The sequence below is a fragment of the Artemia franciscana genome, chromosome 16 (assembly GCF_032884065.1).
Source record: "Artemia franciscana chromosome 16, ASM3288406v1, whole genome shotgun sequence".
Classification (NCBI taxonomy): domain Eukaryota; kingdom Metazoa; phylum Arthropoda; class Branchiopoda; order Anostraca; family Artemiidae; genus Artemia; species Artemia franciscana.
In genome coordinates, this window is record NC_088878.1 from 33862452 (window position 1) to 33882585 (window position 20134).

The 20134-nt window shown below is 34.8% G+C and overlaps 1 protein-coding gene across 1 annotated transcript; it reads left to right on the forward strand.

Annotated features, from left to right (window-relative positions):
* The first annotated feature begins 10147 nt into the window (after window positions 1–10147).
* On the forward strand, window positions 10148–11533 carry LOC136036830 (serine protease inhibitor 88Ea-like). The gene has a single exon (XM_065719162.1). The coding sequence runs from the start codon at window positions 10148–10150 to the stop codon at window positions 11531–11533; it is 1386 nt and encodes a 461-aa protein (XP_065575234.1).
* Window positions 11534–20134: the final 8601 nt, after the last annotated feature.

Sequence of the window (20134 nt, forward strand, 5' to 3'; positions counted from 1 at the left end):
GACGGGATATGGGGAGACTTACTACCTTTACAGTCCCTGTGGGATGGGCTGTAAGTTAAAAACTTTGACCAGTGTTTACATATAGTAATGGTGATTGGGAAGTGTGCCGACGTTTTCAGGGGGATTTTCTTAGTTTGGGGGAGGGAGTCGTTGAGAGGAGGGGGTAATGTGGGAATATCTTTCCATGGAGGAATTTGTCATGGGGTAAGATAATTTTCATGAAGTGGGCGCAGGATTTTCTAGCATTCTTTAAAAAACAATGAAAAAATAAATATGAAGAAGTTTTTTCAACTGAAAGTAAAGAGCTTCATTAAAAATTAAAACGAAGAGAAATTATTACGCATATGAAGGTTTCACCTCTTTCTAATATCTCGCTACTTACGCTAAAGTATTTTTTTGTAATTTCAACTATTTATTTTACGGCCTTCATGATTCAGGGGTCATTCTTAAGGAATTGGAACAAAATTTAATCTTTAGTGTAAAGAGTGAGGTATTGACGAGGGGCAAACCCCCTCATAAACGTAATAAAAACATAGAAATATAAAAGTTTGGTACATAATTTAATTCCTAAGTTACGTATATTTTTTACTAATAAAAACGTTCGTAAAAAATTTAAAATTCTAGTTACCTTTTTAAGAACCAAAAAATAGAGGGTGACTAAGTCTCCTCCTCGGCTTCTTTTTTTTCTCAAAAATGTGCGATCAAACAATGAGAAAACAATTTAGCCGAAAAAAAAAATTAATATGCAAATTTCGTTTTAAATATTCATGTGCGGAGAGCCAAAATCAAAACATTCATTAATTCAAAAACAAGTTTAAAAAAAACAAGTTTTTTTAACTGAACATAAGGAGCGACTTTAAAACTTAAAACGAACAGAAATTACTCCGAATAAAAAAGGGGCTGTTCCCTCCTCAACGCCTCACTCTTTACCCTAAAGTTTGACTCTTTCTCACAGCTCTACTTTTTAAAACAATTAAAAAACTTTAGTGTAAAGAGTGAGAGGTTGTAGAGGGAACAACCCCTTTCATATACGAAGTAACTTTTATTCGTTTTAAGTTTTGATGTTGCTCCTTACTTTCAGATAATTTTTTTTTTTTTTTATTTAATGTCATTACGAGACTGCAATAAGTACTATATATGGAACATGGAAGGCCGCTGGGGTGGTGGGAGGGGTGAAGGCTATTTGGTGACTATATAGTAAGCACCAGGTAACCAAAAGTAAGGAAAGCATAGTAGAAACTAGAAACAAACAATAAAAAAAGTGTATGATAAATAGATAGATAGATGGATAGATAGTGTATTTTAAAGCCAAATATACAGTCATGAACACACCACAATAACGATCATCATAAAACACTTAAATGAAACACTGCATTAACATAATTCTAGTACTTAATACTTGAAAAAAATTGTTCCGAGGTTTTTTCCGTTTTTTTTTCATGGGGGATTTTCCAGGGAGGAGGGGGTCATTAGAATGAACAGGAAAAACGAATAATGTGTCAATTGTCGTCAAAATTTCATTTTTAATTTAGCCTAAGTTTAAATTTACTTCTCTAATTTATCTCCTGTTTGGTTTAAACTTTAATGTTACACCTTGCCTATAGGTTAAATTTTGTGTACGCTATTTAACTTACCTATCTAGAATCCAAAAACAGAATTTTTTGTTTTTGAATATTATTAATGAATTACTGAGATTAATGATTTGATAAAAATTGCTACTGGCATTGACAGTTGTCCTGTCTTCACTATAAAAGAGCTATAATATTTTCTCGGTTAAGTGTTAGTTTTCTTTTTTAATTTCTAGCTGAAAGTCACTGGTTATATTCACTGTAATGGAAAATTTTCATGCGGATGATTTTGTTTCCTGTAGCAATAAAATTAAACAACAAGTTTTTTTTAACCGAAAGTAAGGAGTGTCCTTAAAACTTAAAACGAAAGAAATGATTCCGTATATGAAAGGGGCTGTCCCCTACTCAACGCCCCGCTCTTTACGCTAAAGTTTTTTTTATTGTTTAAAAAAGTAGAGTTGTGAGAAAGTCAAAATTTAGCGTAAGAGCGGGGCATTGAGGAAGGATAGTCCCATTCATATACGAAATAATTTCTGTTCGTTTTAAGTTCTAATGTCGCTCCTTATTTAAAGTTAAAAAAAAGTTTTTTTATTTAATTTCTGATCGTTTTTTAATTAATACAGGTTTTGATTTTGGCTAGCCGTACATGAATAGTTAAAACAAAATTTACATATTAATTTAACTTTTTGTCTAAATTTTGTCTAATTTCAAAATAACAATTTTGAGAAAAAGGGGGTGGGGAAGGGGGCATAATGGCCATCCAAATTTTTTGTTTCTAATTTGTTTCTTGTTCTAATTATTTGTTTAATTTCTCCTTTTTTTAAATAATACTGGAAAATCCAGCGCGCTCTTCTTGGAAATTTACTTCACCCATGGTAAATTCCTCTGTGCAAAGATCCTCTCACGTAACTCCCTATTCCCGGTCTCCCCCACCACCACCCGAAAAATCTCCCCTGAAAACGCAAGTGTGCTTCCCAATAACCAACACGATATGTAAACATTGACAAAGCTCATAACTTGCAGCCTTTCTGCTGGGGACTCCCGGGGATTAAGTGGTCCTCAAAGAGATAGTTATTAGACATTTTGACTATGCTGAACATAATGGCAAAATGGTAAAAATGAGTGTGTGATGGGGCCTAGTTACCCTCCAATTTTTTGTTCACTTAAAAAGGCACTAAAACTCTTAATTTCAGTTAGAATTAGCCTTCTTACGATATTCTAGGACCACTGGGTCGATACGATCATCCCTGGGAAAAAAATTAAAATAACATGCATCCGTAATCTTTCCTCTGTCAAAAATACAAAATTCTATATTTTCAAACAGTTCGTTGTAGTGATCTGCAGTAAAGAGCGATGGCTCAATAGTAAACGAAAGTCTAAAAAACTGAATTTCAATGCTAATAGATACATTAAAAGAATCAAATTTAGCCTTAACCATGAAAAGATACGAGCCTGAGAAAATTTGCCTTATTTTGGAAAATAGATGACTTTTAGGAGAGACCCCTAAAAGTCATAGAATCTTGAAGAAAATCACACCATCGCATTCGGCGTAACAGAAAACCCCACTGTAGAGATTTCAAGCTCCTATCTACAAAAATGTGGAACTTCATATCTTTTGCCAAAAGTTCGATCAAGGGTCCGTATTTATTTGTTTGTTTGTTTTTTCTTCATTTCCCATGGGTGATCGCATCGACGGTAGGGGTGACAGTGGTCCTAGAATGTCGTGAGAGGGCTCATTCTAATGGAAATGAAAAGTTTTAGTGCCCTTTCTGAGTGACCAAAAAATCGGAGGTCAGCTAGGCCCCCTGCCACGCTCATTTTTCCCCAAAAGTCAATGGATCAAAATTTTGAGTTAGCCGTTTTGTTAAGCATAGTCGAAAAACATAATAAGATGTCTTTGGTGACGACTTACTCCCCCAGAGTTCCCAGGGAGGGGCTACAAGTTACAAACTTTCACCAGTGTTTACATACAGTAATGGTTACTGGGAAGTGTACAGACGTTTTCAGGGGGATTTTTTGTTGTTGGGGGGGGGGGGGGTTGAGGGGAGGAAGCTATGTGGAAGGATCTTTACTCGGAGGAATGTGTCAAGGTGGTAGAGAAATTCCATGAAGGGGGCTCAGGATTTTCTAGTATTATTTAAACAAAAACAATAAAAAATAAATATGAAAAAGTTTTTCAACTGAAAGTAAGGAGCAGCATTAAAACTTAAAAAGATTAGAAATTGTTACGAATATAAGGGCTTCATCCCCTCCTAAATACCTAGCTCTTTACGCTGAAGTACTTTTCGTAATTTCAACTATTTATTCTACGGCCTTTGTCATTCTTAAAGAATTGGGACAAAATTTAAGCTTTAGTGTAAAGAGCAAGGTACAGACGGGGGGCAAGCCCGCTCATATATGTAATAAAAACACACAAATATACAAATTTGTTACGTAAATTAATTTGTAATTTATGTATATTTATTACTAATAAAAACGTTCGTAAAAAAACTAAAAAGTTAGTTACCTTTTTAAGGTACCAAAAATTGGAGGGCAACTAGGCTCCAACGACCCTTTTTTTTATCAAAATCGTCCGAACTAAAATATATGAAAGTCATTTAGCCAAAAAAAAAATTAAGGTGCAAATTTCGTTTTAATTATTCATGTGTGGTCAGTCAAAATCAAAACATGCATTAATTAAAAAGCGTTCAGAAATCAAATAAAAAAATATAATATATTTTTTAATTGCAAGTAAGGAGCGAAATTAAAAATTAAAACGAACAGAAATTATTCCGTATATGCAAGGGGTTGTCTCCTCCTAAACGCATCGCTCTTTGCGCTAAAGTTCTTTATTTCTTTAAAAAGCAGACTTGTGACGCAAAGTCAAACTTTAGCGTAGAGAGTGAGGCGTTGAGGAGGAGACAACCCGTTTCATATACGGAATAATTTCTGTTCATTTTATGTTTTAATGTCGCTCCTTACTTGCAGTAATTTATTTTTTATTTTTTATTTTTTAAATAGTTGGAGATAGGAGCTTGAAACCTCTACAGTAGGGTTCTCTGATACGCTGAATTTGATGGTGTGATTTTCACTAAGATTATATGACTTTAGGGGGGGTTCCCTCTTTTTTCGAAAATATGACACATTTTTTCAGGCTCTTAACTTTTGATGGGAACTTTTGATGAAACTTATATATTTAAAATCAAAATAAAAATCCAATTCTTATGATGTATATAGCCTACTGGTATCAAAATTCCGTTTTTTAGAGTTTTGGTTACTATTGAGCCTGGTCGCTCCTTACTACAGTTCGTTACCGTCAACTGTCTGATCTTTCAGTTTCAAACAAAGGCTAAGCTTTGGCCTTATATAAAAAGATACAAATCTCAGCCTTAAATTATTTCCATGAAGGGCAGTTATGATGAACTAGAAATTTCTTTGTACGGTGATAGCGACTGCTTGTTTGCAAACGGCTCTCTCGTGTCTAGCAGTTCGAAAAAGAAAAATTTTGGTGAAAGTGACAAATATTTTCAGAAGTACTTACAATCCCGGGAAACTGAAGACATATTCAAAGACTGGCTCATAATTAAACCAAGTGTGAATCGGTAATTTGCTAATGATGTAATGCTGAACTGAGCTACCGTAAGGGAAATAATGATTTGACGAACCATGCTGTGTTGAAAACCCACAAGACTTAATTATTACGTATATGAGGGGGTTCGTTCCCTCCTCAATAATTTCAATAATTCTCTAATTTCAAAAGAGCTATTTATTCCAATAAAACCGCGTTTGTGATTCAGGGGTCATTCTTAAAGAATTGTTAATTTGTAAGTTATGTATATTTATTGCTAATAAAAACGTTCGTAAATAAAATCAAAAGTTCTAGTGGCTTTTTTAAGTAACAAAACATTGGAGGGCAACCATGCCTCCTCTCCCGTCCCTTTTTTCTCAAAATCGTCCAATTGATACCAATTGATTTAGCCACAAAAAGTAAATTAATATGCAAATTTCGTTTGAATTATTCATTTACGGTGAGCCAAAATCAAAATCTACATTAATTCAAAAACGTTCAGAAGTTAAAAAAAAGTTGTTTTTTTTTACTGAAAGTATTCAGCGACATTTAGACTTAAAACAAACAGAAATTATTCCGTATATGAAATAGGCTGTCTCCTCCTCAACTCACCACTCTACGCTAAAGTTTGACTATTTCTTACAACTCTACATTTTAAAACGAAAAAAAAAAATTCAGCGTAAAGAGCGGTACGTTGAGGAGGGACAGCCCCTTTCATATACGGAATAATTTCTGTTCGTTTTAAGTTTTGAAGTCGCTCCTTGTAAGGTTTTGAGTTTCCAATAAAGCAAAAATGACTTATTTATCGAAGGATAGTCCTCTTATTAATGTGAGAAACGAAAAAAAATATCATATTAACAATTCTGAAATTAAATAAGTAAAATTGAGATTAAAACGCAAAACGGGGATAAAATGTCCTAGGCCAAAGAAAGGTTACCATTGCCCCCCACTCCCTCTCCCATTCATGCAATTAAAGTGACACCAACATTATTGTGGATTTAAAGGTTGTGGACACGAATAAACACTTTGATCATTAGTATTTATTTGTTTAATCGAATCTTTTTTTTTTCTAGTCAGCAGCTTGATCCTAATAAAAGCAAGCACCAGATCTGAAGCAGGTTTGACAAAACCATTTGAAAGACTTCAGTGAAAGAATTTACGTTTCCTTTCATTTGAACAACGTACATTTTACTATGACAAAACAAGTAGAGTTATGTAATGTTCAGAGAAATGTGGTACTTTAAATACGGCTTATAGACAGATAATAAATGCCGATTATAGCTGATAGAGCAATGAGATGAATCAGCAAGTCATTAGTACAGAGAAATATGATAAGCACCCAAATACAAGAATAAAATATACCTGATTAAAATTCACAACTTGCCGTGGCGTTAATTCCCAAAAATGTAGGGGGGGGGGGGGTAAAATTTATTTCTCGAAGTCTAAAGGGAGGTATTTTTTTTATGAAAACTCAAAAAAAGGCATTTTTAACAAAAATATAAAAAAGGGTAGGCTACATGTCGGTTATTAGAAACATTCAGGAATTACGCTTACGGTACATCCCAGAAAACCGTTTTCGTTGCTACAAGAAGAAGCGATGGGTGATGCAATGTACTGGGGTTAGACAGAATGAATTAAGAAGACCCGAGACGGCCAATCATTTTGATGAAAATTATACAAAGGACCTTCTCAGTCCTTTGTATAATTTGGGCTATATATTTGCAAATTACGGAGAGGGTAGGTTTGGTTTCCATGATTTTGTTTCTAAAGTATTATTTTATCATCTTGTTTTGTTATTTTTCATTAGGACTTATCTAACTTCACTTTTTGGGTCATCCATCACTCTTATTTTTCCGGTTCTTGTTTCGTCACAGTTGATTCAATTTACGGTTGCACGAGCTGAAACAAAAGAGACGCATTGGCAGAATGCATCATTGACCTGGAATAATAATAGTTAGAAACTTATAAAGATAGTTCAGTATAATAGGTAAAAAGTACAAAACATGGGTTTAAAATGGGATCAGTGTATACTGACGAATCTCGAGGGGGTGAATAAAAAAACAACTGATGTAGAAGGTTTTACTGTGTCCCTTTCTCTTACACTCTCCCTTTATTTCGGATTTTATGAGTAATAATAACAGAATAGCTGAACAAAAAAAAACTGATTGCTGTTTTGTTTTTATAAGTTTTAAAGGATGGCCAATAAAAAATCAATTTAAATTCACATAATGTGAGAAAAAAATTCGAAAACAACAAAAAGCCGAGAAGAATTTTGACAAACTGGAAAAGAGACAAAATGAAGAGTAACCAAGAAATATAGTAGGTTACTTTAGCTCATGAACCGATGAATTAGGCATTAAAAAAAATAATAATAAAAACAGTTAACATATGCGGAGGAAAAAAGGACCCCACATTATGAGACAGTGAGAATCGAGTGCCGCCGCATTTCAGATGAGGTTCAAAAGTTAACTTTTTGTGCCAAGTTTTAGGATCCAGACATTTACAAATTGGAAACCTGGAGCAAAAAAGCACAAAAAAAGTCTTGTAATTTTTCTTCTCACTTCCATCCGCAATTCAACATTTGTTGAAACATTAATCAGAAAAATAATTTCTTAGTTTGACTTGTTAATTATTCTACACCGAGATTTTTCAGAAGGCAAGACACTCCCCTGGGTTTGTGTATTGAGGCCAATGGTATTCAAATTCGTAATACTGTATTGTTTGTAACGACTGACATCGAAAAGTAATTATCAGAGTATTCGTCTAAAATTTCCTCTGTTGTTTTCAGTTTTTTGGCCTTACTTCGTAAGTTTAAAATTTATCAATGGATGATAAAATAAAGTCACAGAAGAATTTGTTTTTGCAATTGCTTGGGAGCCATTCCTTGACTATTTGTGGTCAGGTTTCTACCAAAGTTTATATAATTGACATATCTCTATATAATTGACATTCTATAGTTATTACTAGCGTTTGCTTGAAAACCCTTTAACCAAATTTTTACACAAACAATGGTTATGACAAAAAAAAGCTCTGAAATAAAAAAAATAATTAAAAAGGGTTGGGGAGTGCATATTCATAAAAGGTAATTTAAAGTTAATCATCTTTTAGACAGATGGCCTTGTGAAATTTCTTTATCTACTTGAACTTATTAGCTGAGGGTAAATTCCAGAAGCTTGGAAAGATGGCTGCTGTATGCTGGTGCTCCGAAAACGTTGTTGACACCACTCCAAAAGACCCAAAATAGGGCTAATAGGGCAGGTTTAGTTGTTCCCCATGAGCCTCTCCAGTCTGTTAGTGAGAGGTTTGATGTAGCTACGATGACTGTTTTCTACAATCACCTAAATTCACCTCCTTCTCTAGATCTTTCTCGTCTTGTGCCCCTAACTGTCCAACCAACAAGACAGACACGAAAGCACACAGCTCGGTCCAAATATCCCCATGAGCCTCTCCAGTCTGTTAATGAGAGGTTTGATGTAGCGTCGATGACTGTTTTCTACAATCACCTAAATTCACCTCCTTCTCTAGATCTTTCTCGTCTTGTGCCCCTAACTGTCCAACCAACAAGACAGACACGAAAGCTCACAGCTCGGTCCAAATATCCCCATGAGCCTCTCCAGTCTGTTAATGAGAGGTTTGATGTAGCGTCGATGACTGTTTTCTACAATTACCTAAATTCACCTCCTTCTCTAGGGCTTTCTCGTCTTGTGCCCCTAATTGTCCAACCAAAACGAAAGCACACAGCTCGGTCCAATTATCTTGAGGCTGGTAAGCCGAGAACAAAGTACTTGAAGAGCAGCTTCATCCGAAGTTGCACCTCGGTCAAGGATGATCTTCCTGAGGAAGTTACCACAAAAAGTGTCTCTATTGACTCTTTCAAAAGAAGATTCAACAATCATCTAGAAACCCCGATAAAAAACTACCGAAAAAAAAAGAAATTTAATCATACCTAGCGCTGCAAATTTAGGAACAAAGAACGCGGATTTAGGAACAAAGAACGCAGATTTAGGAACAAAGAACACAGATTTAGGAAAAAAGAACGCGGATTTAAGAACGTGAATTTAGGGACATATTAACTGAAAATTAGCAGTTATAACATAGATTCAAAACAAAAATAACGTTTCTAATCTACAGAAGTGAATTATGGTAAGCGTTTACTCTCTTTTAGAAAAAACAATCGTCTTAATATGCATCTAAAACAATTCAACACAATAGTAAGGAAATGGGTTAAACGTTTTGGACGCAGGAAGAGGAAACGTTAAAGTCACAGAAAATCAATAAATGTTATAAAGTGCTAAAGTAAGGAATGCTTCTCTTTTAGGGCCGTCAAACCCCTTAAATATTCTTAACCAGGAAATGGACTTACCTGAGTGTGCCCGAAAGAAGGAGGTTCTCCAAAAGTGGCAGCAACATTCAAGAGAACATAGCGGTGAATTTCATGGTCCAATGGAGCGTTGGTTCTGATAGTACCTGTTTCTGCATTGATCGTAAAGTAACTGTCGGGATCTCCAGAATATATAGAATACCGTATATTATCGTCTTAAAAAAAGCAAAAAATATCACTTTAAGCAGGTATGACAAATATTCGTGCTATTACTATAATCAGCAATTCATTTCAACAACTATGCATACTCCAAGTATGATGGCTATAGGGGGCGAGGGAAATTTCGAGTCCATGCTCACCTATCCCCGAGATATCAGTTTTTTCCTTTTTTTTCGATTTAATTTTTCTGTTTTTTACATCTTTTTAACGCTAACTGCATCACCAGCATATACATCAGCATTGCAATGACGTTGTCACACTTGATGTATGGAGGAATTTTTCATGTATGGAGAAGTTTATATTAAATTGCTTAAAGATCCAAAATGTGGTAATGGCAAAAATATTTTGTATAAATTTTAACAAGGGATTATAACTGTTCAAAAACTTCAAGAAAGAAAATCGAAAGTTTGAAGCTTAGTAGAAATCATTGTAAAAAAAAACATCATTACCGAATTTCTTTTCTTATAAGTATAAGCAGTGTCTTTTTAAGATATGGAAAAAGTTGAAAATTTTTTTAAGTTCACTTCAAAATCACAAAAGTTTTATTCATACAAGCGAAAGGGAACCTTGCGAATATTGTTAGCGTTTGCGACATTATTGGTGGCGGCATGGGTGGTGGCCATATCTACAAATGAAACAGAACCCCCTGAGCCTGAATGTTTTGGAGCGAAGCAAATAATCAACACGAGAGAGGTAACATCTGCTGCTGAATTTTATGCTGGAGAAGTTGATTTCAGCATCGACCTTTTCAAGAAAGTCTATGCGGACAACGGTGGCATCAAAAGCAAAAAACCGCAAAATGTATTCTTCTCGCCATTTAGCGTCCACTCGGCCCTGCTCCTAGCTTATTTTGGATCTGCCGGAGAAACTCAGAAGAATTTAGGAGAAGTCCTAAGACTAGGAGAGACGGACAAGGCCACTGCAATTCGATCTTACAAAGCTACACAGATGCTACATCGTCTCTCCAGTGCAGCTAACCTGACCTCAAAAAGCTATGACCTTGAGCTGGCTAATAAGGTGTTCTTCGATTCTACCGAGCCATTGTCAAATTGTATCACTAAAGTTCTTTCAGAAGAAGTTGAAGAAATGGATTTCTTAAAAAAGAGATCTGAGTCACTTAACATGATTAATGGATGGGTGAATGATAAGACCAAGGGAAAAATAGAGAATTTCTTGGAGGAAGATTCGATTACTTCTGAAACTCGAATGGTTTTGGCTAACGCAGCCTACTTCAAAGGAGATTGGCAATCTCAGTTCAAGCCTGAGAGAACAAAGTCTACAATTTTCCACATTTCACCCAGTGAGCAAACCTTTGTTCAAATGATGTATCAAAAAGGACAATTCAGACACGGGGTTAGTGAGGAGCTGATGTCTTATATCCTTGAACTTCCATATGTTGGTGAGGACATAAGCATGTTTATTCTTCTTCCGCCATTTGTGGAAAACGCTCTTGATGAAGTTTTGTCAAAACTAAATGGCAGCATTTTGAAAGAGGCATTGAGAAGCATGTGGAAAGTCGACATTGAAGTAGGAATACCAAAATTCAAAATTGAAGCCTCAATGGAATTGAGTAAGATGCTGAAAAATATGGGACTTGAAAGCATTTTCGATCCTATCCTGGCTAACATGACGGATTTCTCTTCAAGCCCAGGTCTATATTTTAAAGAGCTGAAACATAAAGCAGTTGTAGAGCTCAGCGAAGAAGGATCTGAAGCAGCAGCAGCAACTGCACTCTTTGCTTTTTATTCCTCCCACCCCCTTGAGCGTGAAGGGTTCATCTGCAACCACCCCTTTATCTTTATGATTTATGACAACATGGTGGATTCTATTTTATTCATGGGGGCTTACCGAAACCCTAAAAGTTTTTTACTGTTTTAAAAAGAAGAGTTGAGAGAAAGAGTCAAACTTTAGCGTAAAGAGCGGGATGTTGGTGAGGAAGCAGCCCCTTTCATATACGAAGTAATTTCTGTTCGTTTTAAGTTTTAATTTTGCTCCTTACTTTCAGTTAAAAAAAAACTTGTTTTTTTTTAATTTAATTTCAGAACGTTTTTCCATCAATGCATGTTTTGATTTTGGCTCTCCGCAGAGGAATAATTAAAACGAAATTTGCATATTTATTATTTTTTTTTTTTGCTAAATGACTTTCTCATAATTTTGATTGAATGATTTTGAGAAAAAAGAGCGGGGGAGGAAGCCTAGTTGCCCTCCGATTTTTTGGTTAATTAAGATAAAGGCAACTAGAACTTTTAATTTTTTACGAATCTTTTTTTTAGTAAAAGATATACGTAACTTATAAATTAGCTTACGTAAAGAAGTTTTGTATTCTCATGTTTTTATTAAATATATGAGGGGGTTCGCCCCCTCGTCAGTACCTCGCTCTTTACACTAAAGCTTAGATTTTGTCCCAATTCATTAAGAATGACTCCTGAATCACCAAAGCCGTAAAATAAATAGTTGAAATTACTAAAAATACTTTAGCGTAAAGATCGGGGTATTAGGAGGAGGTGAGCTCCCCATATGGGTAATAATTTCCGTTCGTTTTAAGTTTTAATGCTGCTCTTTACTTCCAGCTGAAAACACTTTTTCATATTTCTTTTTTCATTGTTTTTTTTAATAATGCTAGTAAATCCTGCGCTCCCTTCATGGAAATTTTCTTCTACCATGACAAATTCCTCCTTGGAAAGCTCCCCCAGCCTATCCCCTTATTCTCAACCCCTCCCCCGACCAAAAAATCCTACTGAAAACGCCTACACACTTCCCAATAACCATTACTATATGTAAGCACTGGTCAAATTTTGTAACTTGTAACCCCTCCCCCAGGGACAGTGGGGGAGTAAGTCATCCCAAAGACATAGTTTTTATGGTTTTTGACTATGTTGAACAAAATGGCTATCTAAAAATTTTGATCCGTTGACCTTAGGAAAAAAATGAGCGTGGGAGGGGGCCTAGATGCCCTCCAGTTTTTTTGGTCACTTAAAAAGGGCACTAGAACTTTTCATTTCCGTTAGAATGAGCCCTCTTGCGACATTCTAGGACCACTTGGTCGATACAATGACCCCTGGAAAAAAAAAAAATAAATAAAAATAAACACGCACCCGTGATTTGTCTTCTGGCAAAAAATACAAAATTCCACATTTTTGTAAATAGGAGCTTGAAACTTCTACAGTAGGGTTCTCTGAGACGCTGAATCTGATGGTGTCATTTTCGTTAAGATCCTACGACTTTTAGGGGGTGTTTCCCCCAATTTTCCTAAATAAGGCAAATTTTCTCAGGCTCGTAACTTTTGATGGGTAAGACTAAACTTGATAAAACTTTTAAAATCAGCATTAAAATGCGATTCTTTTGATGTAGCTATTGATATCAAAATTCAATTTTTTAGAGTTTTGGTTACTATTGAGCCGGATCGCTCCTTACTACAGTTCGTTACCACGAACTGTTTGATACTTGAAAAAAAATTTCGGAGTTTTTTTTTCCGTTTTTTTTTTCGTGGGGGATTTTCAAGGGAGGGGGAGGGGTAATTAGAATGAACAGGAAAAACCAATAATGTGTCAATTGTCGTCAAAATTTCATTTTTAATTTAGCCTAAGTTTAAATTTACTTCTCTAATTTATCACCTGTTTGGTTTAAACTTTAATTTTACACCTTGCCTATAGGTTGAATTTTGTCTACGCTATTTAACTTACCTATCTAGAATCCAAAAACAAAATTTTTGTTTTTGAATATTTTTAATGAATTACTGAGAATAATGATTTGATAAAAATTGCTACTGGCATTGACAGTTGTCATGTCTTCACTATAAAAGAGCTATAATATTTTCTCAGTTAAGTGTTTGTTTTCTGTTTTAATTTCTAGCTGAAAGTCACTGGTTATGTTCACTGTAATGGAAAATTTTCTTGCGGATGATTTTGTTTCCTGTAGTAATTAAATTAAACAACAAGTTTTTTTTTAACCGAAAGTAAGGAGTGTCCTTAAAACTTAAAACGAAAGAAATGATTCTGTATATGAAAGGGGCTGTCCCCTCCTCAACGCCCCGCTCTCTACGCTAAAGTTTTTTCTTATTGTTTAAAAAAGTAGAGTTTTGAGAAAGTCAAAATTTAGCGTAAGAACGGGGCATTGAGGAAGGATAGTCCCATTCATATACGAAATAATTTCTGTTCGTTTTAAGTTCTAATGTCGCTCCTTACTTAAAGTTAAAAAAAAGTTTTTTTTTTAATTTCTGATCGCTTTTTAGTTAATAAAGGGTTTGATTTTGGCTAGCCGTAGATGAATGATTAAAACAAAATTTACATATTAATTTAACTTTTTGTCTAAATTTTGTCTAATTTCAAAATAACAATTTTGAAAAAAAAGGGATGGGGAAGGGGGCATAGTGGCCTTCCGAATTTTTTGTTTCTTGAAAAGACCACTAGACCTTTTAATTTTATTAACGAACCTTTTTATTAGTAATAAATATATGTAACATACAAATTAACTTACGTAGCGAACTTCTATGCTGATATATTTTTATTGCGTATATGAGGGGGATCAGCCCCACGTAAATACCTCGCTCTTTACACTAAAGTTTGAATTTTGTTCCAATTCCAGAGGAATGGCCCCTGGATAACAAACATCGTTTAATTAAAATAAATAGCTCTTTTGAAAATAATAATAATGCTTTAGCGTAAAGATCAAGGTATTGAGGAGGAGAAAAACACCCTAATATGTGCAGTAATTTTGTTTGTTTTAAGATTGAATGTTGCTCTTTACTTTCAGTTAAAGAACTTATTTGTTTAATTTCTCCTTTTTTTAAATAATACTGGAAAATCCAGCGCGCTCTTCATGGAAATTTACTTCACCCATGGTAAATTCCTCTGTGGAAAGATCCTCTCACGTAACTCCCTATTCCCGGTCTCCCCCACCACCACCCGAGAAATCTCCCCTGAAAACGCAAGTGTGCTTCCCAATAACCAACACGATATGTAAACATTGACAAAACTCATAACTTGCAGCCTTTCTGCTGGGGACTCCCGGGGATTAAGTGGTCCTCAAAGAGATAGTTATTAGATATTTTGACTCCGCTGAACATAATGGCAAAATGGTAAAAATGAGCGTGTGATGGGGCCTAGTTACCCTCCAATTTTTTGTTCACTTAAAAAGGCACTAAAACTCTTAATTTCAGTTAGAATTAGCCCTCTTACGATATTCTAGGACATCCCTGGGAAAAAATTGAAATAAACATGCATCCGTAATCTTTCCTCTGTCAAAAATACAAAATTCTATATTTTCAAACAGTTCGTTGTAGTGATCTGTAGTAAAGAGCGACGGCTCAATAGTAAACGAAAGTCTAAAAAACTGAATTTCAATGCTAATAGATACATTAGAAGAATCAAATTTAGCCTTATCCATGAAAAGATACGAGCCTGAAAAAATTTGCCTTATTTTGGAAAATAGATGACTTTTAGGAGAGACCCCTAAAAGTCATAGAATCTTGAAGAAAATCATACCATCGCATTCGGCGTAATAGAAAACCCCACTTTGGAGATTTCAAGCTCCTATCTACAAAAATGTGGAACTTCATATCTTTTGCCAAAAGTTCGATCAAGGGTGCGTGTTTATTTGTTTGTTTGTTTTTTCTTCTTTTTCCCATGGGTGATCGCATCGACGGTAGGGGTGACAGTGGTCCTAGAATGTCGTGAGAGGGCTCATTCTAATGGAAATGAAAAGTTTTAGTGCCCTTTCTGAGTGACCAAAAAAATCGGAGGTCAGCTAGGCCCCCTGCCACGCTCATTTTTCCCCAAAAGTCAATGGATCAAAATTTTGAGTTAGCCATTTTGTTAAGCATAGTCGAAAAACATAATAAGATGTCTTTGGTGACGACTTACTCCCCCAGAGTTCCCAGGGAGGGGCTACAAGTTACAAACTTTGACCAGGGTTTACATATAGTAATAGTTATTGGGAAGTGTACAGACGTTTTCAGGGGGATTTTTTGTTGTTGGGGGGGGGGGGTTAGGGGATGAAGCTATGTGGAAGGATCTTTACTCGGAGGAATGTGTCAAGGTGGTAGAGAAATTCCATGAAGGGGGCTCAGGTTTTTCTAGTATTATTTAAACAAAAACAATAAAAAATAAATATGAAAAAGTTTTTCAACTGAAAGTAAGGAGCAGCATTAAAACTTAAAAAGATTAGAAATTGTTACGAATATAAGGGCTCCATCCCCTCCTAAATACCTAGCTCTTTACGCTGAAGTACTTTTCGTAATTTCAACTATTTATTCTAAGGCCTTTGTCATTCTTAAAGAATTGGGACAAAATTTTTATTGGGACAAAAGCTTTAGTGTAAAGAGCAAGGTACAGACGGGGGGCAAGCCCGCTCATATATGTAATAAAAACACACAAATATACAAATTTGTTACGTAAATTAATTTGTAATTTATGTACATTTATTACTAATAAAAACGTTCGTAAAAAAACTAAAAAGTTAGTTACCTTTTTAAGTTACCAAAAATTGGAGGGCAACTAGGCTCCAACGACCCTTTTTTTTTTATCAAAATCGTCCGAACTAAAATATATGAAAGTCATTTAGCCAAAAAAAAAAATTAGAGTGCAAATTTCGTTTTAATTATTCATGTGTGGTCAGTCAAAATCAAAACATGCATTAATTAAAAAGCGTTCGGAAATTAAATCAAAAAATATATTTTTTAATTGCAAGTAAGGAGCGAAATTAAAAATTAAAACGAACAGAAATTATTCCGTATATGCAAGGGGTTGTCTCCTCCTCAACGCATCGCTCTTTACGCTAAAGTTCTTTATTTCTTTAAAAAGCAGACTTGTGACGCAAAGTCAAACTTTAGCGTAGAGAGTGAGGCGTTGAGGAGGAGACAACCCCTTTCATATACGGAATAATTTCTGTTCATTTTATGTTTTAATGTCGCTCCTTACTTGCAGTAATTTATTTTTTATTATTTAAATAGTTGGAGATAGGAGCTTGAAACCTCTACAGTATGGTTCTCTGATACGCTGAATTTGATGGTGTGATTTTCACTAAGATTGTGTGACTTTAGGGGGGTTTCCCTCTTTTTTCGAAAATATGACACATTTTTTCAGGCTCTTAACTTTTGATGGGAACTTTTGATGAAACTTACATATTTAAAATCAAAATAAAAATCCAATTCTTATGTTGTATATAGTCTACTGGTATCAAAATTCTGTTTTTTAGAGTTTTGGTTACTATTGAGCCTGATCGTTCCTTACTACAGTTCGTTACCGTGAACTGTCTGATCTTTCAGTTTCAAACAAAGGCTAAGCTTTAGCCTTATATAAAAAGATACAAATCTCAGCCTTAAATTATTTCCATGAAGGGCAGTTATGATGAACTATAAATTTCTTTGTACGTGATAGCGACTGCTTGTTTGCAAACGGCTCTCTCGTGTCTAGCAGTTCGAAAAAGAAAAATTTTGGTGAAAGTGACAAATATTTTCAGAAGTACTTACAATCCCGGGAAACTGGAGACATATTTAAAGACTGGCTCATAATTAAACCAAGTGTGAATCGGTAATTTGCTAATGATGTAATGCTGAACTGAGCTACCGTAAGGGAAATAATGATTTGACGAACCATGCTATGTTGAAAACCCACAAGATATATTTGGCCATTCCGAAGAATAATGCACGTATTTTCCGCAGGGAGAACGTTCCATGGGGAAGGAGTTTTCCAGGGATAAAATTTTGAGGGAAATTGTACACTTGGGTGATTTGCCAGAATTCCTAAACAATTTTTTATGTGTTTAACTTTCTCATTGTTGACCCAATCTTACGCGTGGAGTTGTTAAGGGTAATTGTCAGGGATAAATTTTTGACGGGCCTGAAATGTCTAGAAGATATTTCCGGGGATAGGAGGGAATTCCCGTGAAGATGGAGCCGGATTTCCTGGCATTAAACAAAACATTTGAAATAAAATAATAAATTCTTTTTTTTTTATCTGAAAGTACGCTTAAGGAGCAACATTAAAATGAAAAAAATATATTAATATATTACTGGGGTTGCCTCCCCCCCCCCTCGCCGCTTCAACACTCCTTTTTTGCGCTTCTGCTTGAATTTAGTCCCGATTCTATAAGAATTACATAAAAAAAACTAGTTTTTTTAACTGTAAGTAAGGAGCGACATTAAAACTTAAAACGAACAGAAATTACTCCGTATATGAAATGGATTGTCCCCTCCGCAATCCCTCGCTCTTTACGCTAAAGCTTTTAATTGATTTAAAAAGCAGAATTGTGGCAAAGAGTCAAACTTTAGCGTAAAGAGCGAGGGATTGCGGAGGAGAAAATCCATTTCATATACGGAGTAATTTCTGTTCGTTTTAAGTTTTAATATCGCTCCTTACTTTCAGTTAAAAAACTAGTTTTTTTATGTAATTTCTGAACGTTTTTGAATTAATGCATGTTTGATTTTGACTCTCCACACGTAAACTATTCAAATGAAATTTGCATATTAATTTCTTTTTTGGCTAAATGGCTTTCTCTTAGTTTTGATCATACGATTTTGAGAAATATGGGACGGGGAAGGAGGCCTAGTTGCCATGCAATTTTTCGGTTACATAAAAAGGCAACTATTAATTTTAATTTTAACGAATTTTTTTATTAGCAAAAAATATACCTAACTTTAGAATTAACTTACGTAACAAACTTTTATATTCTTTAATTTTTATTATGTATATGAGGGGGTTTGTACCCTCGTTAATACCCCCTTCTTTACACTAAATCGTAAGTTTTGTCCCAATTCTTTAAGAATGACCCCTGAATCAGAAAGGCCGTAGAATAAATAGTTGAAATTACTAAAAATACTTTAGCATAAAGAGCAAGGAATTTATCTCCTCCTAAATAGCTCGTTCTTTATGATAAAGTATTTTTAGAACCCCTCATATGCGTAATAATCTCTGCTCGTTTTAAGTTTCAATGCTACTTCTTCCTTTCATTTGAAAAAACGTTTTCATGTTTATTTTTCGTTGTTTTCTTAAAAAGGCTTAAACTTAAAAAGGCTACTAGAACTTTTAATTTTTAACGAACGTTTTTATTAGTAAAAAATATACGTAACTTAAGAATTAACTTACGTAACAAACTTTCATAACCTTATATTTTTATTATGTATACGAGGGGGTTTGTACCCTCGTTAATACCTCGCTCTTTACACTAATTCTTAACTTTTCTTCCAATTCTTTAGGAATGACCCCTGAATCAGAAAGGCCGTAGAATAAATAGTTGAAATTACTAAAATTACTTTAGCATAAAGAGCAAGGTATTTATCTTCTCCTAAATACCTTGCTCTTTATGCTAAAGTATTTTTAGAACACCTCATATGCGTAATAATCTCTCTTCGTTTTAAGTTTCAATGCTACTTCTTCCTTTCATTTAAAAAAAAAGTTTTCATATTTATTTTTCAATATTTTCTTATAGTAATGCTAGAGAATCCTGTGCCCTTTTCATTGAATTTTTCATCCCCCATGACAGATTCCTCCAAGGAAAGATCCTCCAACATAGCCCCCTCTCCTCAGCTCCACTCCCGAACAAAATAAAATCCCCCTGAAAACGTCTGTACACTTCCCAATAACCATTACTATATGTAAACACTGGTCAAATTTGTAACTTGCAGCCCCCCCCCCAGGGAATTGTGGGGGAGTAAGACATCCCCAAAGACATACTTAGCATGGTTTTCGACTATGCTGAACAAAATGGCTATCTCAAAATTTTAATCCGTTGACTTTGAGAAAAAAATGAGCGTGGGAGGTGGCCTAGATGCCCTACAATTTTTTTGGTCTCTTAAAAAGGGCATTAGAACTTTTCATTTCCGTTAGAATGAGCCCTCTTGCGACATTCTAGGACCAATTGGTCGATATGATGACCCCTGGGAAAAAAAAACAAAAAAAAACAAAAAAACAAATAAACACGCACCCGTGATTTGTCTTCTGGCAAAAAATACAAAATTCCACATTTTTGTAGATAGGAGCTTGAAACTTCTACAGTAGGGTTCTCTGATACGCTGAATCTGATGGTGTCATTTTCGTTAAGATCCTACGACTTTTAGTGGGTGTTTCCCCCTATTTTCCTAAATAAGGCAAATTTTCTCAGGCTCGTAACTTTTTATGGGTACGACTAAACTTGATGAAACTTATATATTTGAAACCAGCATTAAAATGCGATTCTTTTGATGTAGCTATTGATATCAAAATTCAATTTTTTAGAGTTTTGGTTACTATTGAGCCGGGTCACTCCTTACTACAGTTCGTTACCACGAACTGTTTGACTACTTTCGAAATACGTTTGTTGTTTAAAAAGAACAATGAGAAGCTAAATTACTAAAAAACTTCATAGTGAATAGTCTGGTGTTTAGAGGTGGCAGTCCACCTTACTATGTTATCGTTTATATTCGTTTTAATTTTAATGCCACTCCTTACTTTCATGGAGTTTCAGAGTGTAATTTAGCCTGTTTTTTTAATTTAAAAATAATTT

Excerpts from the sequence above, each read along its gene's own strand:
- LOC136036830 (XM_065719162.1), top strand. The coding sequence starts at position 10,148 with ATGGAAAAAGTTGAAAATTTTTTTAAGTTCACTTCAAAATCACAAAAG.